Genomic DNA, 21,846 nt, shown 5'->3' with positions numbered 1-21,846 from the left:
CATTCTGAATGGCTATATAAGTAATTAAGTATTTATTGAAGTTCTGTATTTGTAGTTATTGTAGTATGTTGTTTCTTTATAATTCACCTCCACAATACCATTCGGTGTGCAATTCTATACTTTGTACACAATTTGACAGCCAAGGTTAGTCATATCTAACTTTATGGATAAAATGAACTACCCACCAGGAGAGAAATAAGTTAAAGTTAATGGAATGTCATTTACAAAACTAAACTATGTAGCTTGGATGTTGATAAATGATCCTGTAATATATACTACAGTGTCACGGCGAGTCTCCTGGATGAGTATTTACATTTTTGATACTTATTTTGCTGATAATAGGCCTACGACTAACTATGATAGGGCTGAAGCAAGACTCGTTGCCTTCTGCTGCTTTATGGCAAGTAAACAGTCTTCCGTTTTTTTTTTTAAATTAAATTATCATAAGGTATTGGCCTAGAATAACATGTATTCTTACTTAGATAATTGACCCAACATAAAATATAATTCGATGCAAACGGTATATGAAGTCATCAGGGACCTTCTTTGCAGTTTCAGAGAATATCGCGATATGACACCCTAAAACCGGATAAGCTCCCGCGAGAAGCCTGTAAGTGTGTTTTGCGTGTCATAGGTGACGTGACGTATGTGTGTTTGTAGCGCTTTCCATGGCGATACAGTCGTTTTGGTCATAGATTCCAAAAATGTATGCAGATTATGCAGAACAGACCTCAGTGTAGACAGGTATGGGTTATTTTGAATGACTGCATCTAAATGTATTCACCAGTTAATAGCAGTTGTTTCTGAGTAAATCTAAATATAATACTGTAGCTGTTACTTTCATTGGCTAACGCTATTAGCTTTCCATGCTAGCTAGCTGTGTTCGCCTGACCGGTGTTGTGTATATATATGTGTGTGTGTGCTCCAGCGTCTTTAATGGCCTTAGTTTACGGGCGAGGTGATTGTCACTAACACACATTTCAGTTAAACGCGAGTGGCCGCTATGTCAAACATGTTAGTTTGTTTGTAGCTATTGCTTGCGATGACAATACGGTTAATAATACGGTCAGATCTTAGCGTTAATCTGGCTGAACTGAGATAAAAGTGACAGGCTAACGTTAACCGCTATCCGTGACTCCCGTGACAGTAAGTTCCTGCCCTTCGCCAACGAGTCCTGCTACTGCGAGGATGTTCACCAGCCTGGCCCACAGACCATGGAACGTCTTCTGTAGGGTCTCCTTGCAGCACCGGGCGTCCCTCTCACAACAGTCTCCTAGGCTCTCGCAGCTGTGCTACGGTGAGGAGCTTCAACATAAAGTGCTGCTAAATGTTAGCTACAACGATGTAGCCCAACATACAGTATAACACATAATACTCTTTAAATCCAAATGTCAATTATATGTCAATGTTTGTTGACGTTGACATGTGAATCTTTATCAGATGAATGCATACTTTAGTCTACTCAAGTAGTCTTATTGTCCTTTATAACAGGCACAGACACAGACAGATTTAACTGATTTTCCTCCAAGGTCCAACAAAATCAGAAAGAATGAGGCCTGGGAGGGGTCAACTATGCTTCTGGTGGTTTTCTAAGCATAGTTTGTTACACTGCTCCCTGTGTTGCTGGGAGATAGATGTCTGCGTTTTTTTTTTGTTTTTTTTTTTATTCCTGCTGTACGTCTGTATCAGAAAACCATGTCTGTGTGTGGTCAAGAGGTAGTAGTGACCACAGGTTCTGCTTAAATCAAAATCTTAAGGGAAATTTCTATGGGAAACTGATGGATTTGCTGCACCTCTTTGCAAAAGGCATAGTTCCAGCTCTACTCTACTTTCTCTAAAATCCTGGTATTATTTACTATGCAGCAAAACTAACAAAAACTAAAAGCCTACATTGTGTTGCACAGGTTGGCAAAGCAGAAGCATACACAGATTGTGGTTCAGCCTTCCAGACTGCAGAGTTGTTTCTTCAGGGCTGGGCAACGGGCACTACTACTCTACCTCTGGCAGCAGTAAAGATGACCCTCCAAAACCAGCATCGGGTGATGCTCCATCAGCAGAAAAGCCCCTGTCTGGTGCTGCAAAAACCACCTCAGCTTCATCAGGTGAAAGACTACTTTGTCCATATACCGGAGAAGTTGTTTGATGTCCATCTCTTTGGCATGTGGCACAGTGTTGTATTGCACACATAATGTTTACTACAGTATTTTCCCTTTGAAAACTGTTGACTTGGGTATGAAAATGGGCAGGAACCTTCAAAATGCTCCTGGGTTTCAAATGACTTTTCTGATCAATATTTGTTTTTGTTTGTGTTGTTGTTGCTTTTGTAGGTTCATCACAAAATGAGACTATTCAAGTTAAAGGTAGTAAACAATGTTTGTCTATTGCATGACTGCAAATATTAACCTTTTATTTTAGTTATGATCCTCAAATTCCAGGTGTGATTTGGTGGCTTGAAGAATAGTGGGGACAAATGAGTACAGATGAAAACTCTTTATAATATTTATTATATCTTTGCTTTTGTTTTCATGTGCAGTTCGGGCAGTCCTGAAAAAAAGGGAATATGGGTCCAAGTACACTCAGAACAACTTTATCACTGCAGTTAGAGCAATGAATGAGTTCTGTCTCAAACAAAGGTAGGTCCTGTCTCCAAACATTAAATATTCATCAAGTCCAAACTGTAAATCAACGATGGCTGAATACTATGCCTGCAGACCCCAGCCACTGCACAAATTAGAGTTAATGATAAACATGCATTTGTTATAGTTTGACACTGAAAGAAATTTAATTCCCCACTGCCTTATTTGTTGACAGTGACCTGGAACAGCTTCGGAAGATCAGAAGGCGCAGCCCTCATGACGACACAGAGGCCTTCACTGTGTTTCTGCGGTCAGACGTGGAGGCCAAGTTAGTGTTATACGCCTTAGCTTTACACGTTGAGAGATAACAGAACACCAAAAGTCTTCCAACAAGTTATTGCCCGAACTACTAGGTTTTTATTGTTATGTGATTTTAACTTTTGTTGATTTATGTATTTCTCTATTAGAGCACTAGATGTATGGGGAAGCCATGAAGCTCTGGCCCGGGAGAGAAAAGTCAGAAAAGAGATGGAAAGAGAGTACCAAGAGAGTAGGTTCTTACTTTACTTTTGTATATTTTACTATATGTAAGATTTCACTTTCTTACAGAGAGTTAGATGAGAAAATTGATTATATTGTGATCATTATTTATTACTAGATAGTGAAGTGTTAGCTAGTGAATTCTGTTGGCTTTAAATAAATCTAGGATAACTGTTTCCACTGATTCCGGTCTTTGTGAGAAAATAACGTATCTCTCTGACAGAAAGCAAATACATGTGGAAATGAAACTAAAAACGAATATTGTCATCTATTAGTATGCCCTTTATTTTCTTGATTAGTCTTTTCCTAGACCGTAAAGCTATACAGTTAAAATTCTTATTTCATCTTGACCAGCAGTCCAAACCTCAGAAATATAAAAGGTTCTCAGTTCTAAGTCAATAAAAGCAGCAAATTCTCACATTTGAAAACATGTTATCATCAAATTTGTTCTTAAAAGTGGCAAATTATATGTATTATTAATTAGTATGTTTTTTTTTCATCAAAAAAATCAATAAATAAATCATTGCAGCATTAAGCGTGAGCTGTTGTAGAAATTCTGTAAGTATTTGCGTAATCTGTGAACGGTTAACATATTATTTTACATATCGTTTATTCAATGACCGGCAGATCTTTTTCGAAATCAACAGCTGCTGAAAGAATACAAAGACTTTTGGGGTAACACTAAGGTGAGATCTTGCCTTTTTTTCCCCTCATTGTTTTTTAACTCTCCAAATAATTGTATACGTGAAACAGAAAGTAATGTGGATATCTCAGTATTCTTCCTTCTTGTTACAGAGGTCATTGCATCTAAATGACAGTGTCATTATCTGTTGTCATTCATGCAGTTCCCCCCTGTTTACTGTATGTTGCTGATGTTATTTCAGTAACTGTATTGTACTGTTCTACACTTCTCTGGGACGTCATGGTATATTCTGTATTCTGCTGCCTTGTTTTGCCAAATTGACGCCCATACTATACTTAATGGGGTAAAGTCAACTGTAATAATTGTAAACTGACTATAGGGCAGAGAGAGTTTATATTCAGCCCATTTATAAATCATATTACCAGAAAATTAATCACCATGTGTTTGTAGAATGTTTGAAAACAATCTACTAAAATGACTAACTTTTTTTTATGAAACTGATGATCGGTATTTCACGAATTGTGATGTTTCTTTGTTTCGTTAAGCCTCGATCAGGAAAGAGAACGAATTATCTACAAGGGCCAGGAAAGGTGGTCATGGTGGCTATTTGCATGTAAGTTTCAATAGTCTGTGGTTCTGCTGTGAAGTCTGTCTATGCTTAGTGACTTTACTGAGCTGTAGCACACACAGTGGGAGGTACTGCTTTAGAGAGAGTCTGCTCATAGCAGGGTTACTACGTGTAGTGTTCTGCAGTAGTGTAAGAGTGAAGCATATGGTCAACTAAACAATAAAAGGCCAAAACAGTTGGTCCTTAAAAGAAACATCCTAAAAAAAAGAAACATCCTAAAAATGTTTAAAAAATAAATTGGGAACTGCATGGGACCACGTGAGGTCATGTGCCCTATTGGATTAGAATGATTTTGTTAAAGCACACGTACAGTCACATGAACAGCAGATGGTTTCCTATAGTGAGTATACACAATATGCAAAGGAATCAGTGAAGAGCTTGAGAGGCGCAGTATGGCTGTGAAAGCTTTTTGCACTTGATAAAGACAGTTAAGGACGGAAAAATAAGTAACGTCAAGTGTCACACTGTTAGACAGCCAACTATGTTTTGATGACCTGTAAACCTGCTCAAGCAAAACTAATGCTAACCATAAGGCCTGCATGATATGTGTGATAACACTGTTCACTGTTGTGATGACTATCCCCTGCTATAAATATATAATATATAATATTGAATTGTACAATACCCCAAAAGTTCCTATGCCTTTGCTTTTATAGATATACTGTTAACAGAAAGCATAAATAGCTGGAATAAAAATAGTGCCAACATTAATCACTGGGGTGAAGCTGAACAAAAAGAATGAATGAAGAATGAGGAATAGAACTCTAGAAATGAGTCACTATCACTTGCTGATCCTGGTTCCTTGCTCTGATGTCATTCAGTGCTGGCCAGGTACAGCTGGTAGAGGCAGGGGGCTAGAGTGTGTACTCCTCCAGTATTTGCTCAGTTTTATGATATTATGTGGTAAATTAGACTGAACAGTTGTGCATATAGACACTCACCTTTTGTTTTAGCGTCTTCATAACAGTTAGAGAATTTGTTTGCTCATTATTTAACATACACAAACAGGCGATGTGACACAGAGGGTCAGAGCTGACATTACCATTTTTCTACAAGTTTATGCTTGTTTGAACGAGTGATAATAATATACACTGCGACCCACCTCACCAACAGAGACTGGAAACAGAGACAGCGAGAAAGGCACATTTGCACTTTCAGATCCACTACTCTTACTCATTAATAAAATGCTGAATCCTAGTTGTAGTCACTCACACTTGTACCGCAAAGAACTGTTTATGTTTGCACGCTGATTTTTTTGCATATGCCACGATCTGATTGATTCAATGTTCACGGACAGTGTGTCAATGCATATTGCCTATAAATAAATAAAGTTTTTTCTCTTCATTGTAATTCAGGCACTTATTTGTGATGTGTCTATATACATTCTTATTGACATTGGTCGGCATTACTGATTATTAAGTTCTGTCCTACGAATCAGACTTGTTCACCCACTTGTTGTCTTTCTCCTCAGCAATGGACTGAATTTCTTCTTTAAGCTCCTGGCTTGGGTCTACACTGGATCAGCCAGCATGTTCTCAGAGGCCATCCACTCTCTGGCTGATACCTGCAACCAGGCTTTGCTCGCCCTGGGTATCAGCCAGTCTGTTCGTAACCCGGACGCTGGGCATCCGTAAGCATCAAACATGATATTATTGAAAGCAAGTTGAGCCACAAAGAGTAAAAGTAATGTAGAGAAATAATGTTGCTACAATATTATTTATTTTACTGGCTTGCCACTATTGATTTCACTGACAGAATAGGAACATGCAGGAACATTGCCAACACAATGCAGCGTTAAGAAAACCACTGTAGAATTCGGTGTAAATTGTGCTGGTAGCTTCCAAAATGCAGATGGTTTTAAACAGTTTACTACTTTGCAAATCTAACTATTAAACCTTTGTGAATAATATACAGTATGTGCAGCGTGTGTATAAGTAGCAAAACAACATTGGCCTAAGCTCAGCTGTAAAAGACACTGCTCTTTGTTTTTTTCAGGTATGGGTTCTCCAACATGCGCTACATCGCCTCACTTATCAGTGGGGTTGGTATTTTTATGATGGGAGCAGGCCTCTCTTGGTACCATGGCATCATGGGATTGCTGCACCCGGAACCGATGGAATCATTGCTATGGGTAAGTGTCCGGGTTGACACTTGAAACGAACATTTGTCTGTAAAAGACTATGCTGATCCAAAATGTTTCTCTACGACAGGCTTACTGTATTTTGGCAGGCTCTCTAGTGTCTGAAGGAGGTGCGTTTTAAAAATGACCTCATAGATCTGATATTTGGACAGGGATTGTGGAATTTGTACTCAGACATTTCTTTCTATTTTACTTTCTTAGCCACATTACTAGTAGCCATCAATGAGATAAAGAAGAGTTCCCGCCAGCATGGAATGTCTTTTTATGAATATGGTATGTATAGCAGAAATCTATTTCATTATCTGATACAATATTTATATTATTACATTTAAACTTAGCTTTATGATGAATCTGTAGTGATGAAAGCAACCTGTTCCATATTCACATAACACTGCAGGTAAGAGGCACCTTGTAACTGTTGACCAACTGGAAATAGAAATGTTTATCCGAGACACATACAGTATGCAGTACTGTATGGTCTCTCTCCTCTTAAAAACATTGCACATGAATCAGTAGACCCAGAAATGGCTCATATTTCTTGTTTAGGTGTTTTCTGTCACTGTTTGGATGTTTGTCAGCCATACAGCAAAAATGTTAAGGGGATACAAACTACTTGTGAAATTGCAGTTTAAAAGTCATCAGGTTCATTTTGCTGATGATGCTGTTACAGTGAGCCGTAATGAAATTTCTCGTGCGGTTAAAAATAATTTCTTCTACTAAATGTGACAAATTTTAACTACATGTGCAGTGATTTTAGACAAGCCCTGTGAAATAATAGAAAGCGTAGAGTCTTTCAAGAACTACACAATCCCAAGAAAACCCAGCAGCAATTCCAGTTTCACTTGGAATCATTTATGTCTCCATAGATATTCTGTCAACTTAGTTGTTACATTTTAATTTATTTGTTGATACTTATCTTACTGACGAACATAAGAATTGCAGCAGCAAAATCACTGAAACACAACGCCAGGGTAGTTATGTGGTTAAAGAAAATGCCCTTTGTGAACAAGCAAAATGATTAATTCAGGGGTAAATGAGGTTTTGCATTGTTTCGTGTCTGCAGTAATGCAGAGTCGAGATCCCAGTACCAATGTAGTACTGCTGGAGGACACTGCCGCTGTGTTAGGAGTCACTTTGGCTGCCGGGTGCATGGGGCTCACCTCACTCACAGGTAAGCAAAGAGGATGTCTTTAATTCATATTGTTTAATCCTTAATCATCCTCATGTGAATAATTTGTGCTATAATTTTTTACTCTCAGGTTAGTCATTCTTTCGTGTGTCTGTACCTTGGTCCCTAATGTTAGCTTCCAGAGTGTCACAGATTTTTTTTTTTTTGCTTTGTCTGTTTCTACCTGTGTTGTCCCAGGTAACCCATACTATGACAGTTTGGGTTCTCTTGGTGTGGGCACATTGCTGGGTGCTGTCTCAGCCTTCCTTATCTACACAAACACAGAGGCCCTGCTGGGACGATCTATACCGACTGAACGTGTACAGAGGCTTACAGAGTTTCTGGAGAACGACCCCGCTGTAAGGTCAGCAAATCTGCAAACCCACTCTCCTGTACACACAAACACACCGCCACAGCTTTATAACACGAACCACAAATTGACGTCAGGTCTGGAATCCAAATAACACACACAGGGGTCGGCTGCATGAAAGCCTTGAGGCGCTCTTCAAAGTGACCTTTAATATCCGTTCTTGGAAAATCAGGGGAATGACCAGAGGAACAAACAAAAGGAAACTTACAAAGAAAAACAAAACCACCTCACCAATATGATCATAACTGTTAGCAAAGCTATGAAAAATCAGAGGCAAAGCTTGATTACAAGGACACAAACAGCTGTCATTAGATTAAAAACTGATTTTAAGGAGATGCAAAACTATATGAAACTGTATGACTACATATACACAAAGCAGCTATAATGTTGCATGTAGAAAAAGAGAAAACTACTGAACGTTTTAATAGCATTAATCAACTGCAGTGAGCATTTGGTATGTTTTATTCTCTTACTACCTGAAAGCTGGATAGTTTCTGCTGTCTGGCTGCCCTGGAGATTTCCTCACATGCTTTATTTTATTCTGAGCAGAGCCATCCACGACGTGAAAGCTACTGATATGGGACTGAGTAAAGTTCGCTTTAAAGCTGAAGTTGACTTTGATGGACGAGTGGTGACACGGTCTTACCTGGAAAAACAAGACATTGACCAAATCCTCAGTGTAAATATTTATTTATATAACATTTAAATATTTCTAACTTTCTGTCTCTTCTTTTATGGGTGCGACCTTATTAAAAGTATGCATTTATGACACAAATGTTGTCTTGGGCTAAAATGTGTTTTATAAATCCAAGAATGTACACTGAGATTTTATTTATTTAAATATATGTAAAAAACTGTTTTTATTTGTCATATACGAGAAATTATTATTTAAAATGAATCATAGAAGATACTCATAAATTCTTTAGTTGTATTAACTCTGCACAGGTATCTACTACTAAATCCATAGCAGGTAAAAGCAGATTGTCTCCCCATTGTATTATACTTTTCCGAAGTTGGATTTTAAACTGTTGCCTCCTGAAAGAGATTTACTACAGTCTGAGCAACGGAAAATTGTAAACCTTTTGAATTTAAATCATTTATCAGCATCATGATTCAGTTTTAAAATAAAAATGTTTGTAGACTGGTTGTTTCTAGCTAACCTATGTCCAGCCCTACGTCCAGGAGCCTTAACTCTATCTTTACAGACTGAGGACTTTTGTCTTTCTGCAGGAAATTCAGCTGGTGAAAACTCCTGAGGAGCTGGAAAACTTCATGCTGAAACACGGGGAGAACATCATTGACACCCTGGGAGCTGAGGTAGACCGCCTGGAGAAAGAACTGAAGGTACTAACATATGTAACATATTTAAATTATTGTATCAGTGATGTGTTAATATATCTAGAACTCCCCAAAAAAGTATTTGATCAGCAATACATGGATTTTTGTCTAATCGTAACTTGTTCCTCTGTAGCAACGTAACCCGGAGGTTCGTCATGTAGACCTGGAGATTCTATAACACTTAGTGGTTCCAGCTGAAGGCAACTGCTGTATCAAGATGAACCTACTGGCAGAAAGATGACAGAGGAGTCCACTTCTGCTATCTGCCTCCCAGTCTGAGCACCACAAAACAATCTCCATCTCTGCAAAAGTCAAGTCTATATTATACTATAGTTCAAAACCACATACAAAGTTTGGGCAATGATTGGGCTTTCATTGTATTTCTTGAACTTTAGTTTGTGATATTGTGATCCTCTTCCACACTCCAGTGTGTTTGTGGCTAAAGACTTAAGACCGTCAGTAGTCTGCTTGAGTTTAAAGAACATTTTAAATATTCTTCTGGGTTTTTCTTCTGGGTCCGTGAATGTGTCTGCGTTTGGTTAAAATCAGATTTAGTCATAGACAAAATCATGAGCAGGACCAGTATTATTTTATATACTTTATGTTTCTTTAATCTTATACGTGCACCAGAATAATGGTGTGTGTGTTTTTTTTTTATTAGTACAAACCCAACCTGACTTATTTAATTGCTAGAAAACTTTTTCTTTTTAATGTAAAATCTGAGGAGCTGAAAATGGCAACGTGCCACCAGGTTCTTTAGCGAAGGCAGAATTTGTGACTTCTATATTTTATCTCTATAACAGAAAATATGCAAAACAAGATTTTTCATTTGATTTATGTGGTAGTTGATGCGGTTCACTTAATAAGAATCAGATTATGCACAAAAGAAAAAAGGTATTCCAAATTAAATTTTTCATATTAACATATTATCATCAAGACATGTTGAAAGTCTAATGACTTTAATAACTTGCTTTTTATTGGACATGTTGATCTTCACTCTAGGTCAAGTTTAAAGAGTAAACATTGTTCCAACTTAGAAAGGACATTTAAGGCAGTGGTATCCCACGTTCTACTCCAAATTTTGACATTTTCTAAATTTTAGGTTCAATAACTTTGCTGTGTCAGGTTTGCTTCTCTCCAACAATCGACAGATTGTATTTTTCCACAGGTGAGTTACTGGACAGGCACCATCCCCACAATGTCCAGGTTTCATCCAGTGTTGAGCTCCAAAAGCAGCTGTGAGCATAATGTCATAGTTTTAATAAATCAGGATGTTAGCCTCACAGCATGGACACTGAAATATTCAGTGAATTGTCTCTTAGACTTTCTGTTGAACAATTTGTTTGAAACATCTACAGTTGGCACAGTGACAGCTCCAGTAAGGGGGGTGGGGGCACCAGCTTAAGATTGAGAAGGAGGTTTGGAGTCCTCTCCGTTCAGAGGGTGGATACATGTATTTTTGAAGGTCTTAATAGTGTGATACTTTTGGTTATATTGATGCTGCCGCTGTTGAAAGAGTTGGAATAAATTTGAAATAATTTATTGAATCGTTGTGCTTTTCTCCACTATCATGTAGTTAAGTTTAATTTTTCTTGTATAGTATGAGACATAGTTGCCTGGATTCCCCACGATCAAAAGATGTCTCCCTTAATAGTGGGTTTTAGGCTTTAGCTCCACTAAATAACACATTTGACCCCATCCGGGACAGTAAAGTAGAAACTTTTTAAATCTAGTTTTTTTTGGGGGGGGGAGGGATGTGAGGCCTGTTTTCTGTGTAAAGCTCACTCGGTTGAATGGAATGTAAAGCCAAGTCCATTAGATGGTGCAGTTGTAGGGATGAGACAGAGCAGCGGGGGTGGGGGGGGCACTTGCCTCTACGCTGACGTCAATAAAAACAGTCATTTCCAACCAGTCTGCGCATTGACCGACTATTCAAAACATTACGCACAGCATCGCGGCTGGACCACGCTAGACTACTCGACTGAAATAATTTTTTCGCCGAGCCCGGAGAGCGGAGACAATGCGGACAAACTCCACTGCAGGTTTTTCACCATTGAATGTTGTCTTAACATATTGGGTGTTGCGCGCATATCAGTGTCATGTCTCGTCATACCATCCCCAAGTCAGTTGTGCCAGTGCCACTGCCCATCTCGTTTCCTTTCATGTGTCCCCCCCTCAGAGACAGAAAAGGTCGCTTGTGCACGTTGATTTAAAAACAAAAAAAAAACAAAACAAGATCCTCAGGTTTATTTCGCTTATTGTTATACAAGAAATATGCGTGGAGACGCGCCTGTCGAGTCTGGAGATCACTGAACACATCTTCAGTCCTTCCACAGCCTTTTGCACATCGCATCGCTGCTCTCACCCTCATTAATTAGAAGTTTGTGGAAGCGCCTGTGAAAATAAAGCTAATTTATGTGCTTATTTTCGATGCATCCTATTTTTTCCCCTCGAATATTTCAGACTCCGACAACCCACAGATGGGGGGCGCAGTAGACTTACCCAGTTGGGGTCTCAGATTTTCATGCAACCTCCCCCTCCATCGCCACAAGCCCGTGGTTACGAAACGCCGAACCCCCTTATTCTTCGGTGGGCAATTGAGTTGAAGAAACGAGCTTTTGTTCAGCATTGTACCCTCATCAAAAAAACAAAAAACCTCATTAACCTTTTGTGTGCGTGTGTGTGTGCGAGCGTGTGTGTTTCTTCTGCACAAATAATCGATGTGGATGGTGTTTCAATCACAGGTGGAGGAGCATGTACAACAGTCCAGGTAGTGTTCGATGACTTCATGGCGGATCTCCATCTCTCTGCTCTACGCTTTTAGCCTCTTTACAGTGCTGCCTTGTCTAATAATGTTCAAGCAGCATTGTACAGGGCTATGACAGCATAGAGAGCCGACCTGCGTACCCCCCCCCCCCCCCCCCCCCCCCGAATGGCAGCCAGCAAATTACATCATCTTTATAAAGCGCACAACGGGGAGAATTGATCTGCGTTAATTTTGGCTACAGACAACACATTTCTGTTCTCCATAGCTGCAGAAAACGACAACACGTGAAGTTTTCCTGGGGTTGAGTTATACGGTGCTGACCTAAATCCTAAAAAGCAGCGAATTCATTACTGATTCCCAGTGTGTTGCTCTGGTGTGTTCAGTCTCAAAGCAAGGCAGCGCATTCAAAAAAATGCAAACTGAGAGGGTCCTTTTAAAAAACCCAAATCCTTCCGTAGAACATTTCGGGTTTCCTGAATATATTTTCAGAATCCTTGGATCCCTCCCCCCACCCAACAAAAAAAAAAAATAGAAAAAATAAAGGTGTTGGTCAGCATGTCATATTTTGTCTTGCATGATTAAAACTGTTTTTATGTAGCCTAATGCTTAGTTATTTGATCCTCAGATTGATTATTAGTTTGATAAACAATCAGCTGTTATTAAAATGTTTTTTAAAAATGCTAAATAAAGTGAGATTGTAGACATTTCACTCCAATACTTTGGGAGTTTTGGTTGAAAAACATGTAATTTAAATTTTAATTTATAATTAATAATTTTTTCCTTAGGTTTTTTTTTTTTTTTTTTTTTTTTTTTGCAGTCTTTGGGTATTTCAGTGTTTGGTTTTATCCAAAAGAGCAGGACGATATGGCACATCAAATTAGCTGCATAAGAAAATACTGTACAATTGACAAATGGCTTAAAATGTTTTTTTATTGTGCAGCAAGTGAATATTTTTCATCCAGATGGTTGTGGGAGTCTGAGGATTCTGGAAGTGTTGTTAAATGAGTTACTGTGCTTTTTTATGGGCAGTTATTCTTTGGATTATTGGAGGAGGCATAGTTCTGTGATGAACTGGAACTTTTACTAGATAGGCCATTGAGTAAGCAATATGTATTTAATGCTGAGAAATAAGAATAAAGTTCCATTTGAGATTAATTTGATTCCTTTGTTTTATTTAAATATACAAGTATATCATATTTTTTGCGATTGTTTGATGTGGCTTTACTTTGAGCTTTGCGTTTGTCCCCTTTTAGCTACAAATTGAGCTCTTGCCTTTCCCTCTCTTTCCTGAGAGTCTATCCTTAACTAATTAACGAACAAGCTTTTAAGTTTACCAGAGGAGAAACTAGTTCAGAGGTGTATGCAGATCCACACACAAAGTTCGTCATAATGTAATGCGAGGAATCTGATGTGAAATTTGCTTTACACCATTAACAAATATCACAAGCTACATAGAGTTTTAACATAGCAGCAATATAATATTGACAAAATTCACAAGTTTTAATACAAAATCCTTTTTTTTTTCTCTAACAATGGCCATGGACGAAGAGTCGTGCTGCATTTCCTTTCGCTGTCTGTGTTCCAGTTTAGCTCAGGGTCCTCTGTCTCAGAGAAGCAAGTGAGGGTGTTTGATCAGGCACTTGAACATCCTCAGCGGCTGCAGCTCACACAGGGCTGCAGGCCATTCTCGTTGCAGGAAGTGCACTTGAGGGCTTTGAAGGAATCCGTGAAGCAGTTGCGAAACACGGACATCTTGCTGCCATGGCACATTGGACATGGGACAAAGGCAAAGCCCCCACAAGTCTGGCACGTGTGGGGAAGCTGTACTCTCTACAGAGATAAGTGGGTTTTTTAATGTCCCAGATTAAATATCCAATACAGGCAATAAAAAACAAATGTATAGAGCTGGTTATATTCCATTACTTCTTGAAGCCCTCACTTTAAGAAACACATGGGTTTTATATAAGCAAGATTGTTATTATTTGCTAAATTCAAACAGCTTGACATTTTAACAAATGTATTCACTTTTTCCTGTTTGTTTTGCTTCAGTGAAACAAGTTAAAAAGTAAAATGTATTACTTTGACATTGATAGAGGTGGTGTGGATTTGGTTACCGTTGACATGGTCACCAAGATATGTTAAAAGCAGCTCCTTCTCAGTGCTCAACAAGAAAGTAGGTTTATATAACAAAATGTCAAACCATTATTTCAAATTCAACTTTTTCCACTTTGATATTTTTAGTTCATAATTCAGCAGATATAAATTCACAATAAAGCCATATTACCGTCCTGTTCTGGACTGATTAGTGTGTGCATGACCTTTTCAAGCTGCATACTTTTTAATAGACTGCAGTGATGGGGATTCATGATGTAAATGTAAATGTCATTTATGGGAGGATTGTTGGGTCTAATTTCCAAAGTAAGAACTGAGGCCTGAGAAAAGGCCAGTGCTTGTTCCAGCTCAGTGTGAAACAGAATATTTTACACCACCTCATACACTCTGCAGAGCTGTGTTTGAACTAATGCGTTGGAAACAGAATCAATACCAAGTCTCTGTTGCTGATGGTCAATTAAAGATGTGCATGCATCTGTGCTAGTGAGGAAAATTGCCGCTGTTTCCACAGTTTATAGGGCCAATTGCTTAATGTATTATGACTTAATTATAATCATTCCCATTATCCAATGGTTGACTCTACCTGGATCATAAGAAAATGTTTTACCACCCTCAAGCACTCATTATGGTTTACGCTGACAACTCACCTCAATTTTTGTCAGAAGATCTTGAAGTTCTCCTGATTCATTCATGCCAAGTATTTTCTCAGCACCCTGAACAACATGGTAGATGCAAAATGTAATATATTATGACCTCTCAATGTGTTTCCGCAACATGTTGATTACAGAAGTCATTAAAAAGGAGCAAAGAGAACTGACCCCAAGGTAGTGTCCATCAATGAACACGACTGGTAATGAAGGAGGTTCTCCCACACATTTGCACCGGTCCTCCAGCTCTTTTCCATACTCACTATTCAGGGCGATGTTCTTCTCCACAAACTTCACCCTGTGGTTCTGGAAAATCTTTCTGACCAGCTCACAGCGCTCAAAGGTTGTCCTGACCACACGGAAACTGGTTGTGTAGATCACTATCCGCCCAAACTCCAGAGATAACCCCATCTGCAAGAGCATTGAAACGTAGGGAAACAATCACGTTTGTACTGTGTATCTTATCAATCATGAGGTTCAGATGAACTGTCCAGGGATAAAATAGCACCTTTGTGCTGCAGATTATGATGTGACATTTCAATACTTATACTTTAGACATCAGACTACCTCCATATACTTTTTTTAAACATATTTAATTTTTGAATACATTATAACTAACAACTGCATCATTAAACCTGCAAAGCAATCTGAACTGGGAAGTAAAGTTACATTTTAATTCAATAGAAATATTTAACAGCTTTAGTTACTTTTTGCTGAAGTTAATTCTTATTAGAAAATATAATAAACAATTAAATAATGGTGTATTATTGCGGATACATTTTAGTGCCTGTACTTAGTACTTTAACATGCAAACAATGTTAGTTGCTATTCTGTGATCATTTTGAAAGATGTCGAACCTGTTTCTTATCTTTAAACTCTTTAAAATGTACTATGTAAAAATCAACATGAATCGCAATATAACACTGATATACAGGCACAAATCTAGTACACATTACCAGGGTGAAAACTTACTCTGATCTTGAAATGTTTGAAATTCCAATTTTAGTGAAAGCTTTGCGTGATATGGCTTTAGGCGTCTGTTTCTTACTTCAAATCTTGTAAGAAACTTGTAAAATATGGCTTATTGAAAGGTGCAACTGCATGTTTGAACTACTTTACAATATGTTTCATGTTTTTTTATCTCCACGTGTAATATTTATTTCCACTTACCAAAGTGTGTGCTTTTCACAACAATCAGCAATATGTAAACTTTAGATGATTTTTAAATTGTTTGTTTAGAATCAGACCAGATACATTTATGTGAATCAGACCACAGTGTGTGTTTAAACTTCACCCTGAAAGAAAGATAATCTCACTTAATCATGATGAGAAGCTTTGTCTAGTCTAGTCAGTGATGCCATGTCTTCACCTAACACCACTTTGGGTGGAGAAATTTCCTTGGATGTGACCTTCTGTATAACGTTTGCGTCAGCACACAGCTGTAGAGTTAGCTCAGAATAACAAGCAGGCAGGGAAACTACGTAAAGTGCTGAGAACTCAGTAACTTGATTAGTTTCTCCTGAAACACTTAATGAAGTGCATCATTAAAATTTAATAGTTCTGTGATCTTGTCCTCTGTTCTCACCTACATGGGGCTCCTAGCAGTAACTAGACTTTAAAACACGGTCCAGACAGATAGGAAGTAGAAGTGAAACCATGTCAGCAATAATGCAACTTTGTGATAAATATTTACAGGAATTGAAACAAAAACCCAGTCAGATGTACTCACAATGTTGAAATTGGGAAGGTTTTCAAACAGAGTCTGGCCTGCGCTGACTTTGTGCTTCACCCCCCTCACAGTCCCATTTTTACTGAGTATGTTGACCCTCTTGGTAGTGAACAGCCAGTCCTTGGTAGCCCCTGCGTACATGAGCAGATCATCAGGCTCACTCTCACTGTCATCCAGCTCAGAGCCCAAGTATACATACAGGTGTCTATGTGTGTCTCCACTTGTGGAGGGTGTGCTTGCCCGCTCGGCGTCGGAGCTGCTGGTGCAGTCTGAATCCAGGGAGTCTGATGGCCCCTCATCTTTGAACATCTCCTTCAGGACTCGGCCACTGTTTCCAGAAGCCACACGGAATCTCACCCGCTTCTGTGGCTTCTCCTGTCCTGCCATCATCATGGTCTCCTCCATTGCAAACCCTCTGCCACATCACATGGTCCGCAACACTGCAGCGTAGCTCCTCGCCTCTCATTCGAAGGTATATGTGCAGCTCAGACACATTTGTTTTCCATGGATTAGTAGCACGTTTAATCCTCACTGTTTGAACAGATCTAAAAATGACTGAGAGCCTGTAAGCTGCATTGCAGCCAGAGTCACACTGACAGTAAATTATACATGCTTTCCTACCATGGCAACCTAGTAGGCCTATCTCAAGTAAAATGATCACCGCCTTTGAATTATTCATCACAGTTTAAACAGTTTTCGCCAAAGCTCTGACACAAGACTTTTAATAGCCTGACTTCATATACTTTTATCGCATTCAACAGATTAAAATAGCAACATCAAAAACTTACAGGGGCAGCAGTGACTCAGTTAGTAGAGTGGCTGCCTACCCACCATCGGGTCAGAGGTTAGCGCCCTGCTCTTCCCGACCACATGTCGAAGTGTCCCTGGGCAGGACACCAAACCCCGAAAAGCCCATCCCCACCCCCAGCCGTGCAGTGCCATTCCCAAGCTAAGCGGAAATTGGGGAAACAACATCATCAAGTCAACTTAACTTCATCAACTTAATTTAATAATTTTATACCATATACATACATTGAAAATTAATAAAAGAACTCTAGGGGTCCATGCTTTAATTTCTATACTTTTAAGATTTTTTTACTAAGGCGTGAAAACCTTGTGGTTGTTTTGACCAAACCGTAGAATTTATTAAATGGAGTAAAAAAAACAAAATTCTGTAGTAGTTTTGTAGTAATAAAACAACAACACTGTTTTGCGAGTAAGTATAACCCTCATTTAGAGAAAATAATCTTGGAGTTAATTTTGATGAACACTGAACACTAATTGTACAGTGTAAAAAATAAATTACGCTTTTAGTAATAGTTTCTTATCATAGTGTAACTATGGTAACACTTAGTTTAGTGTACAAAAAACCTTAGTGTCTGTGGAGTGGGACCATATGTTCACTGACTCACTCCTTAAGTGTTGAATGGGCACTGCTAAATTTACTGTATAGTAAAGCAAAAGAAAGTGGAAATAGTTAACTAAAATAGAAATACCTTATATTGAAATACATAACTGAAGTAATTGTACTTAGGAACTTCACACGACTGCAGTATGTACTGTTTTTGGTACAGCTGAAAGAACACAACTGAAATAATTAGCAAATTTAGATTTTACTGTTATTGCACAAACAGTGTGTGTAGATACAAAGTATAAAGCCTACATGTATAGAGATAAACATACGCTACACTCACAAAAAGTCAGGGACATTCGGCTTTCGGGTGAAATTTCAGATGCACTATAACCTTTACAGGTGAACTTAATTTGACCTTCTCTAAGCTTTTAAATGCACGTGTCCACCTGTTCAATGTTTCAGTACTTTTTGCTTAACATGCTGTTCTCTAACAAAGTGATTAACTGCAAAAATCCCAATGGGATTCATGGCTCATGTCTGATCCATGAGTCGACCACTAAATGTTCTGGTTCAACAACATTTCTCTTCATCGTGCTTTACACATTTTGACATCATAAGACCAAGATGACACCTAGTTATTCAGATATTGACATTTAATTATTGTGGTATAGCTACCACTGCTGTTAGCTTTTGTTTCAATAATATTTGTAAAATGAAGAAATTACTGTTGCATGCTTCTATTTAAATGTTCTTCTTTCATGATATAATATCACTGTTGCATGAACTTTTTACATTTTCCATATATTTCACCTGAAAGTCAAATGTCCCCCACTTTTTGTGAGTAGTGTATATATACAGTACAGAATATTGGTGAAGCAAAGGGAGTTACTGTGAATACACATGTACAATTTTCTGCAAGTTCTCAAAGTTCTGCATGTGCTATAGACAGAATATCATGTCAGTCATTACGGGCTACAATAATTTTCAAATGCAGTGACTCCTCCATCTTTATTATTTATTGTGTAGCAAAAAGTTAAATGTACTCTGACAGCTTTCACACGCATGAACGTATGACGTACAGTAAATGGATATTCCTTGGCTGGGTTACACCCAAAGTGTGTGTGCAGGTGTTCACTGTATGTCCTCATAGAGCAGTCGAGGGCCAGACCCTATAATGTGTCACAGTGACACAAAACAGCAGAGTGTCTGCTGAGATACCTCGGCCAGTTTTTTGTGTGTTTGTGTGTCACAGGTGATGAAGCGACTCCCGGAGATGTCACACATCAGCTTCCAGCGGTGACAGCACCACTCTGTTTTAATACGGCAGTTTGGCCCCTGAGGTAAGAGCTACACACACACACACACACACACACAGAATGTAATCCCCTGTTTGTGTCGCCTTGTTTTGATCATTTGAGAAAATCCATGTGGGAAAGTCTAATGTGTCAAACTAAGATTTAGTGACATCCTAAGACTGTTTGTAGGTCTTATTGATTCAAAGTGACCCAAACTCTCCTTTAAAGCATCTTTTTTTGTAACAATGTCCCAGCAGTTATTACAATATGGCCTCCACAAGCTCATTTTATAATGCTGCTGCCATTTTAGATGCCACAAATTGCTGAGGAGCAAAGGTTAGCGAAATGTGTCACATGTGTTTTGTAAATTTCATCCTAAAGCTCATAATTCTCAGCTTGGCTAAGTTGGCAAGAATAACGTCTTACATAGCTGTCTATTTTTATCATTGTCAGGTGCTTATGTATCTAATGTAAAGCAGATTGTGACATTGTCTACATCCATGATTAGCCTACTTGCTGCAATAACTAGTCTACTTCACAGTATTTAGTGAAGCATTATCATGATTGTGTTTATTGGCACTGTACCACCACCTGTAGGTAAGTGTAATATCATCAAAACACTGGTGTGTAAGTTCTTGTACAGTACATATAAAAATAAACCCATAACCACCAAAAATTCATATGGAAATAAAATTTTATGTGATGTGATATGATTTTACAAATGCCTGCAACTGAGCACACTGTTCCTTGGAATACAATAAATCATACCATTTTAATTTTCAATAGTTTTTTCAATACAATAAAGAAGCAGTAAGATTAATCATACATGAAAATATGCTCACTGTGTTGTTTGGCCTTCTGTTTAAACAGAACAGCAACATCTTATATAGACCCTAGTGAAACACACCCACATCATGTTGAGTCAAGCAGCCATTTTATCTCACTTTAGCACTTTTTGACTGGAGACCCGTGAGATGGTGATAGTCTCTTCAACATAAGGAGCTCATCTCTCAGCCCTCCTCATCAGCAGTGCTGACGTAGCCCCAGCAGTCACCTCCTCAACTGCTCTTAAAAAGGTAATTTGAAAAGATTAATGCTTATCACTCTTTAATTTCACTGCGGCTTGTCGACTCGACTGTGACCAATTGGAAAAAGACAAACAGAACAGGCTGATGAATGGTTCGTATTCTGTGCAAGTTAAATAAACAGACATATTCCCAGTATGGCTTTTATTTATGTCGTTATACCACAGACACGTTTTAAGACATGATAAATGTAAATTTAATGTAACTAAAATGTAATTTAAATTTATCCAATTATTATACTATGAATATATACTATGAACTGGGTTTTGGTGTAAGTTTGACACAATGATCAGCATTAGCATTTAGCAAAATGACTCACACTGACTCACCATTTGTGAAGAGTTGTCCACTAAACCCCCTCACTCTGACTAAAGATCATCATCCACAAGGGGGCAGAATGACGTTCAATTACAGCTAATTGTCATGTCCAGCCTCTCACTGTGGAGCCACTTTGATGAAAGATGCAGCTTCAGGCCTGAAGGCTTTGGTTTGATAAGTCTTGAGAGAAGAGAAAAACATGTGATAAATTTATAGTCAGTGACAAGCCAAGTGAGCAGGAGCCGCATTAGTGTATCCTTAAACACAGACAGATTTAATTTTCTGACAAAGGTTTTCTGAAATGGACTTCAAAGGTATTGCAGACACGGGTTTGTTAAATACGTTCTGAAAATGTGAAAATGAGAAAAAAAACACCATCTTTATTTTGAACCAAGTTGCGTGCTGTTGTGAACAAGAGTCCCTCATAAACAACTGTGACTCAATTGGCTGCTGACTTCCTGGCCCTGCTTTGCACTAAAGCAGTATGAGTTACTTATAGGAATTTTTCAAATAATTTCACAAAAGCGGTTTCCAGTAACATGGGAAAGATACCTGATGGTTAAATAGTCGACATTTCATCCTCTGTAGTTAACTGGACACCCTTTTAAAAGCATCTGGGATATGATCCAGTGAAGCTGTTACAGTAAGCTACATTACTAATTTCCTTATATTTCGCTTGTAACAACAGGAGAGTGGCTAAAAGTATTTCCTGCAGAGGCAAAGGTTTTACAGATAGGGGCTCAAGAATGTTTTCTTAACCTTATTGTATGTAATATCTCAAAGATACTGCAAACTTACTGCAGTGTGATGTGGAGAAGGTGACAGGGAGGATTTATAATGATAATAATGAGTTGGTTTTTACAGTAGCTAAGAAAAACTATTTTAATGAAAGTATCTTGAGAATAATAGCCATCTCATTGACAGAAGTTAATAAGGATCCCATAATCTAAAAAACAAAACAAACATTATGTATATGATTACCAACATTTACTGTTGAGCAGATGGGAGATCAGAAAAAGTAACTGATAGAGTGGGAGGGAACAATAAATATCTTCAGCATTAAAGCACAAGCGTTATCTAATGACTCAGGAAGAAAGTTGGGAACAGGTATGTGAGTGGGTGGGGAACATCAGGTA

At 38.4% G+C, this 21,846-nt stretch overlaps 2 protein-coding genes across 3 annotated transcripts; one reads left to right on the top strand and one right to left on the bottom strand.

Annotated features, from left to right (window-relative positions):
• The first annotated feature begins 633 nt into the window (after positions 1-633).
• On the top strand, positions 634-10,945 carry slc30a9 (solute carrier family 30 member 9). Of its 2 annotated transcripts, XM_067518979.1 has the most exons (18): positions 634-744; positions 1,148-1,297; positions 1,905-2,102; positions 2,328-2,360; positions 2,534-2,633; positions 2,812-2,904; positions 3,044-3,126; positions 3,744-3,802; positions 4,305-4,372; positions 5,859-6,017; positions 6,383-6,518; positions 6,598-6,637; positions 6,729-6,800; positions 7,591-7,698; positions 7,894-8,059; positions 8,615-8,744; positions 9,296-9,409; positions 9,537-10,945. In XM_067518979.1, exons 2-18 carry the CDS (start codon positions 1,189-1,191, stop codon positions 9,579-9,581), a joined length of 1,713 nt encoding a protein of 570 aa, XP_067375080.1. In that variant the 5' UTR covers positions 634-744; positions 1,148-1,188; the 3' UTR covers positions 9,582-10,945. The 2 variants fall into 2 exon arrangements, with proteins under 2 accessions (XP_067375080.1, XP_067375081.1); XM_067518980.1 differs by lacking the exon at positions 2,328-2,360.
• Positions 10,946-13,346: 2,401 nt separating this feature from the next.
• On the bottom strand, positions 13,347-17,226 carry grxcr1a (glutaredoxin and cysteine rich domain containing 1 a). The gene is made up of 4 exons (XM_067518981.1): positions 16,659-17,226; positions 15,101-15,340; positions 14,930-14,995; positions 13,347-14,000 (listed from the first exon to the last, which is right to left on the bottom strand). The coding sequence occupies exons 1-4, from the start codon at positions 17,061-17,063 to the stop codon at positions 13,821-13,823; spliced, it is 891 nt and encodes a 296-aa protein (XP_067375082.1). The 5' UTR covers positions 17,064-17,226; the 3' UTR covers positions 13,347-13,820.
• Positions 17,227-21,846: the final 4,620 nt, after the last annotated feature.

This window comes from Channa argus, chromosome 10 (genome assembly GCF_033026475.1).
Source record: "Channa argus isolate prfri chromosome 10, Channa argus male v1.0, whole genome shotgun sequence".
Taxonomy (NCBI): domain Eukaryota; kingdom Metazoa; phylum Chordata; class Actinopteri; order Anabantiformes; family Channidae; genus Channa; species Channa argus.
This window is presented reverse-complemented; position numbering and strand designations above follow the sequence as displayed.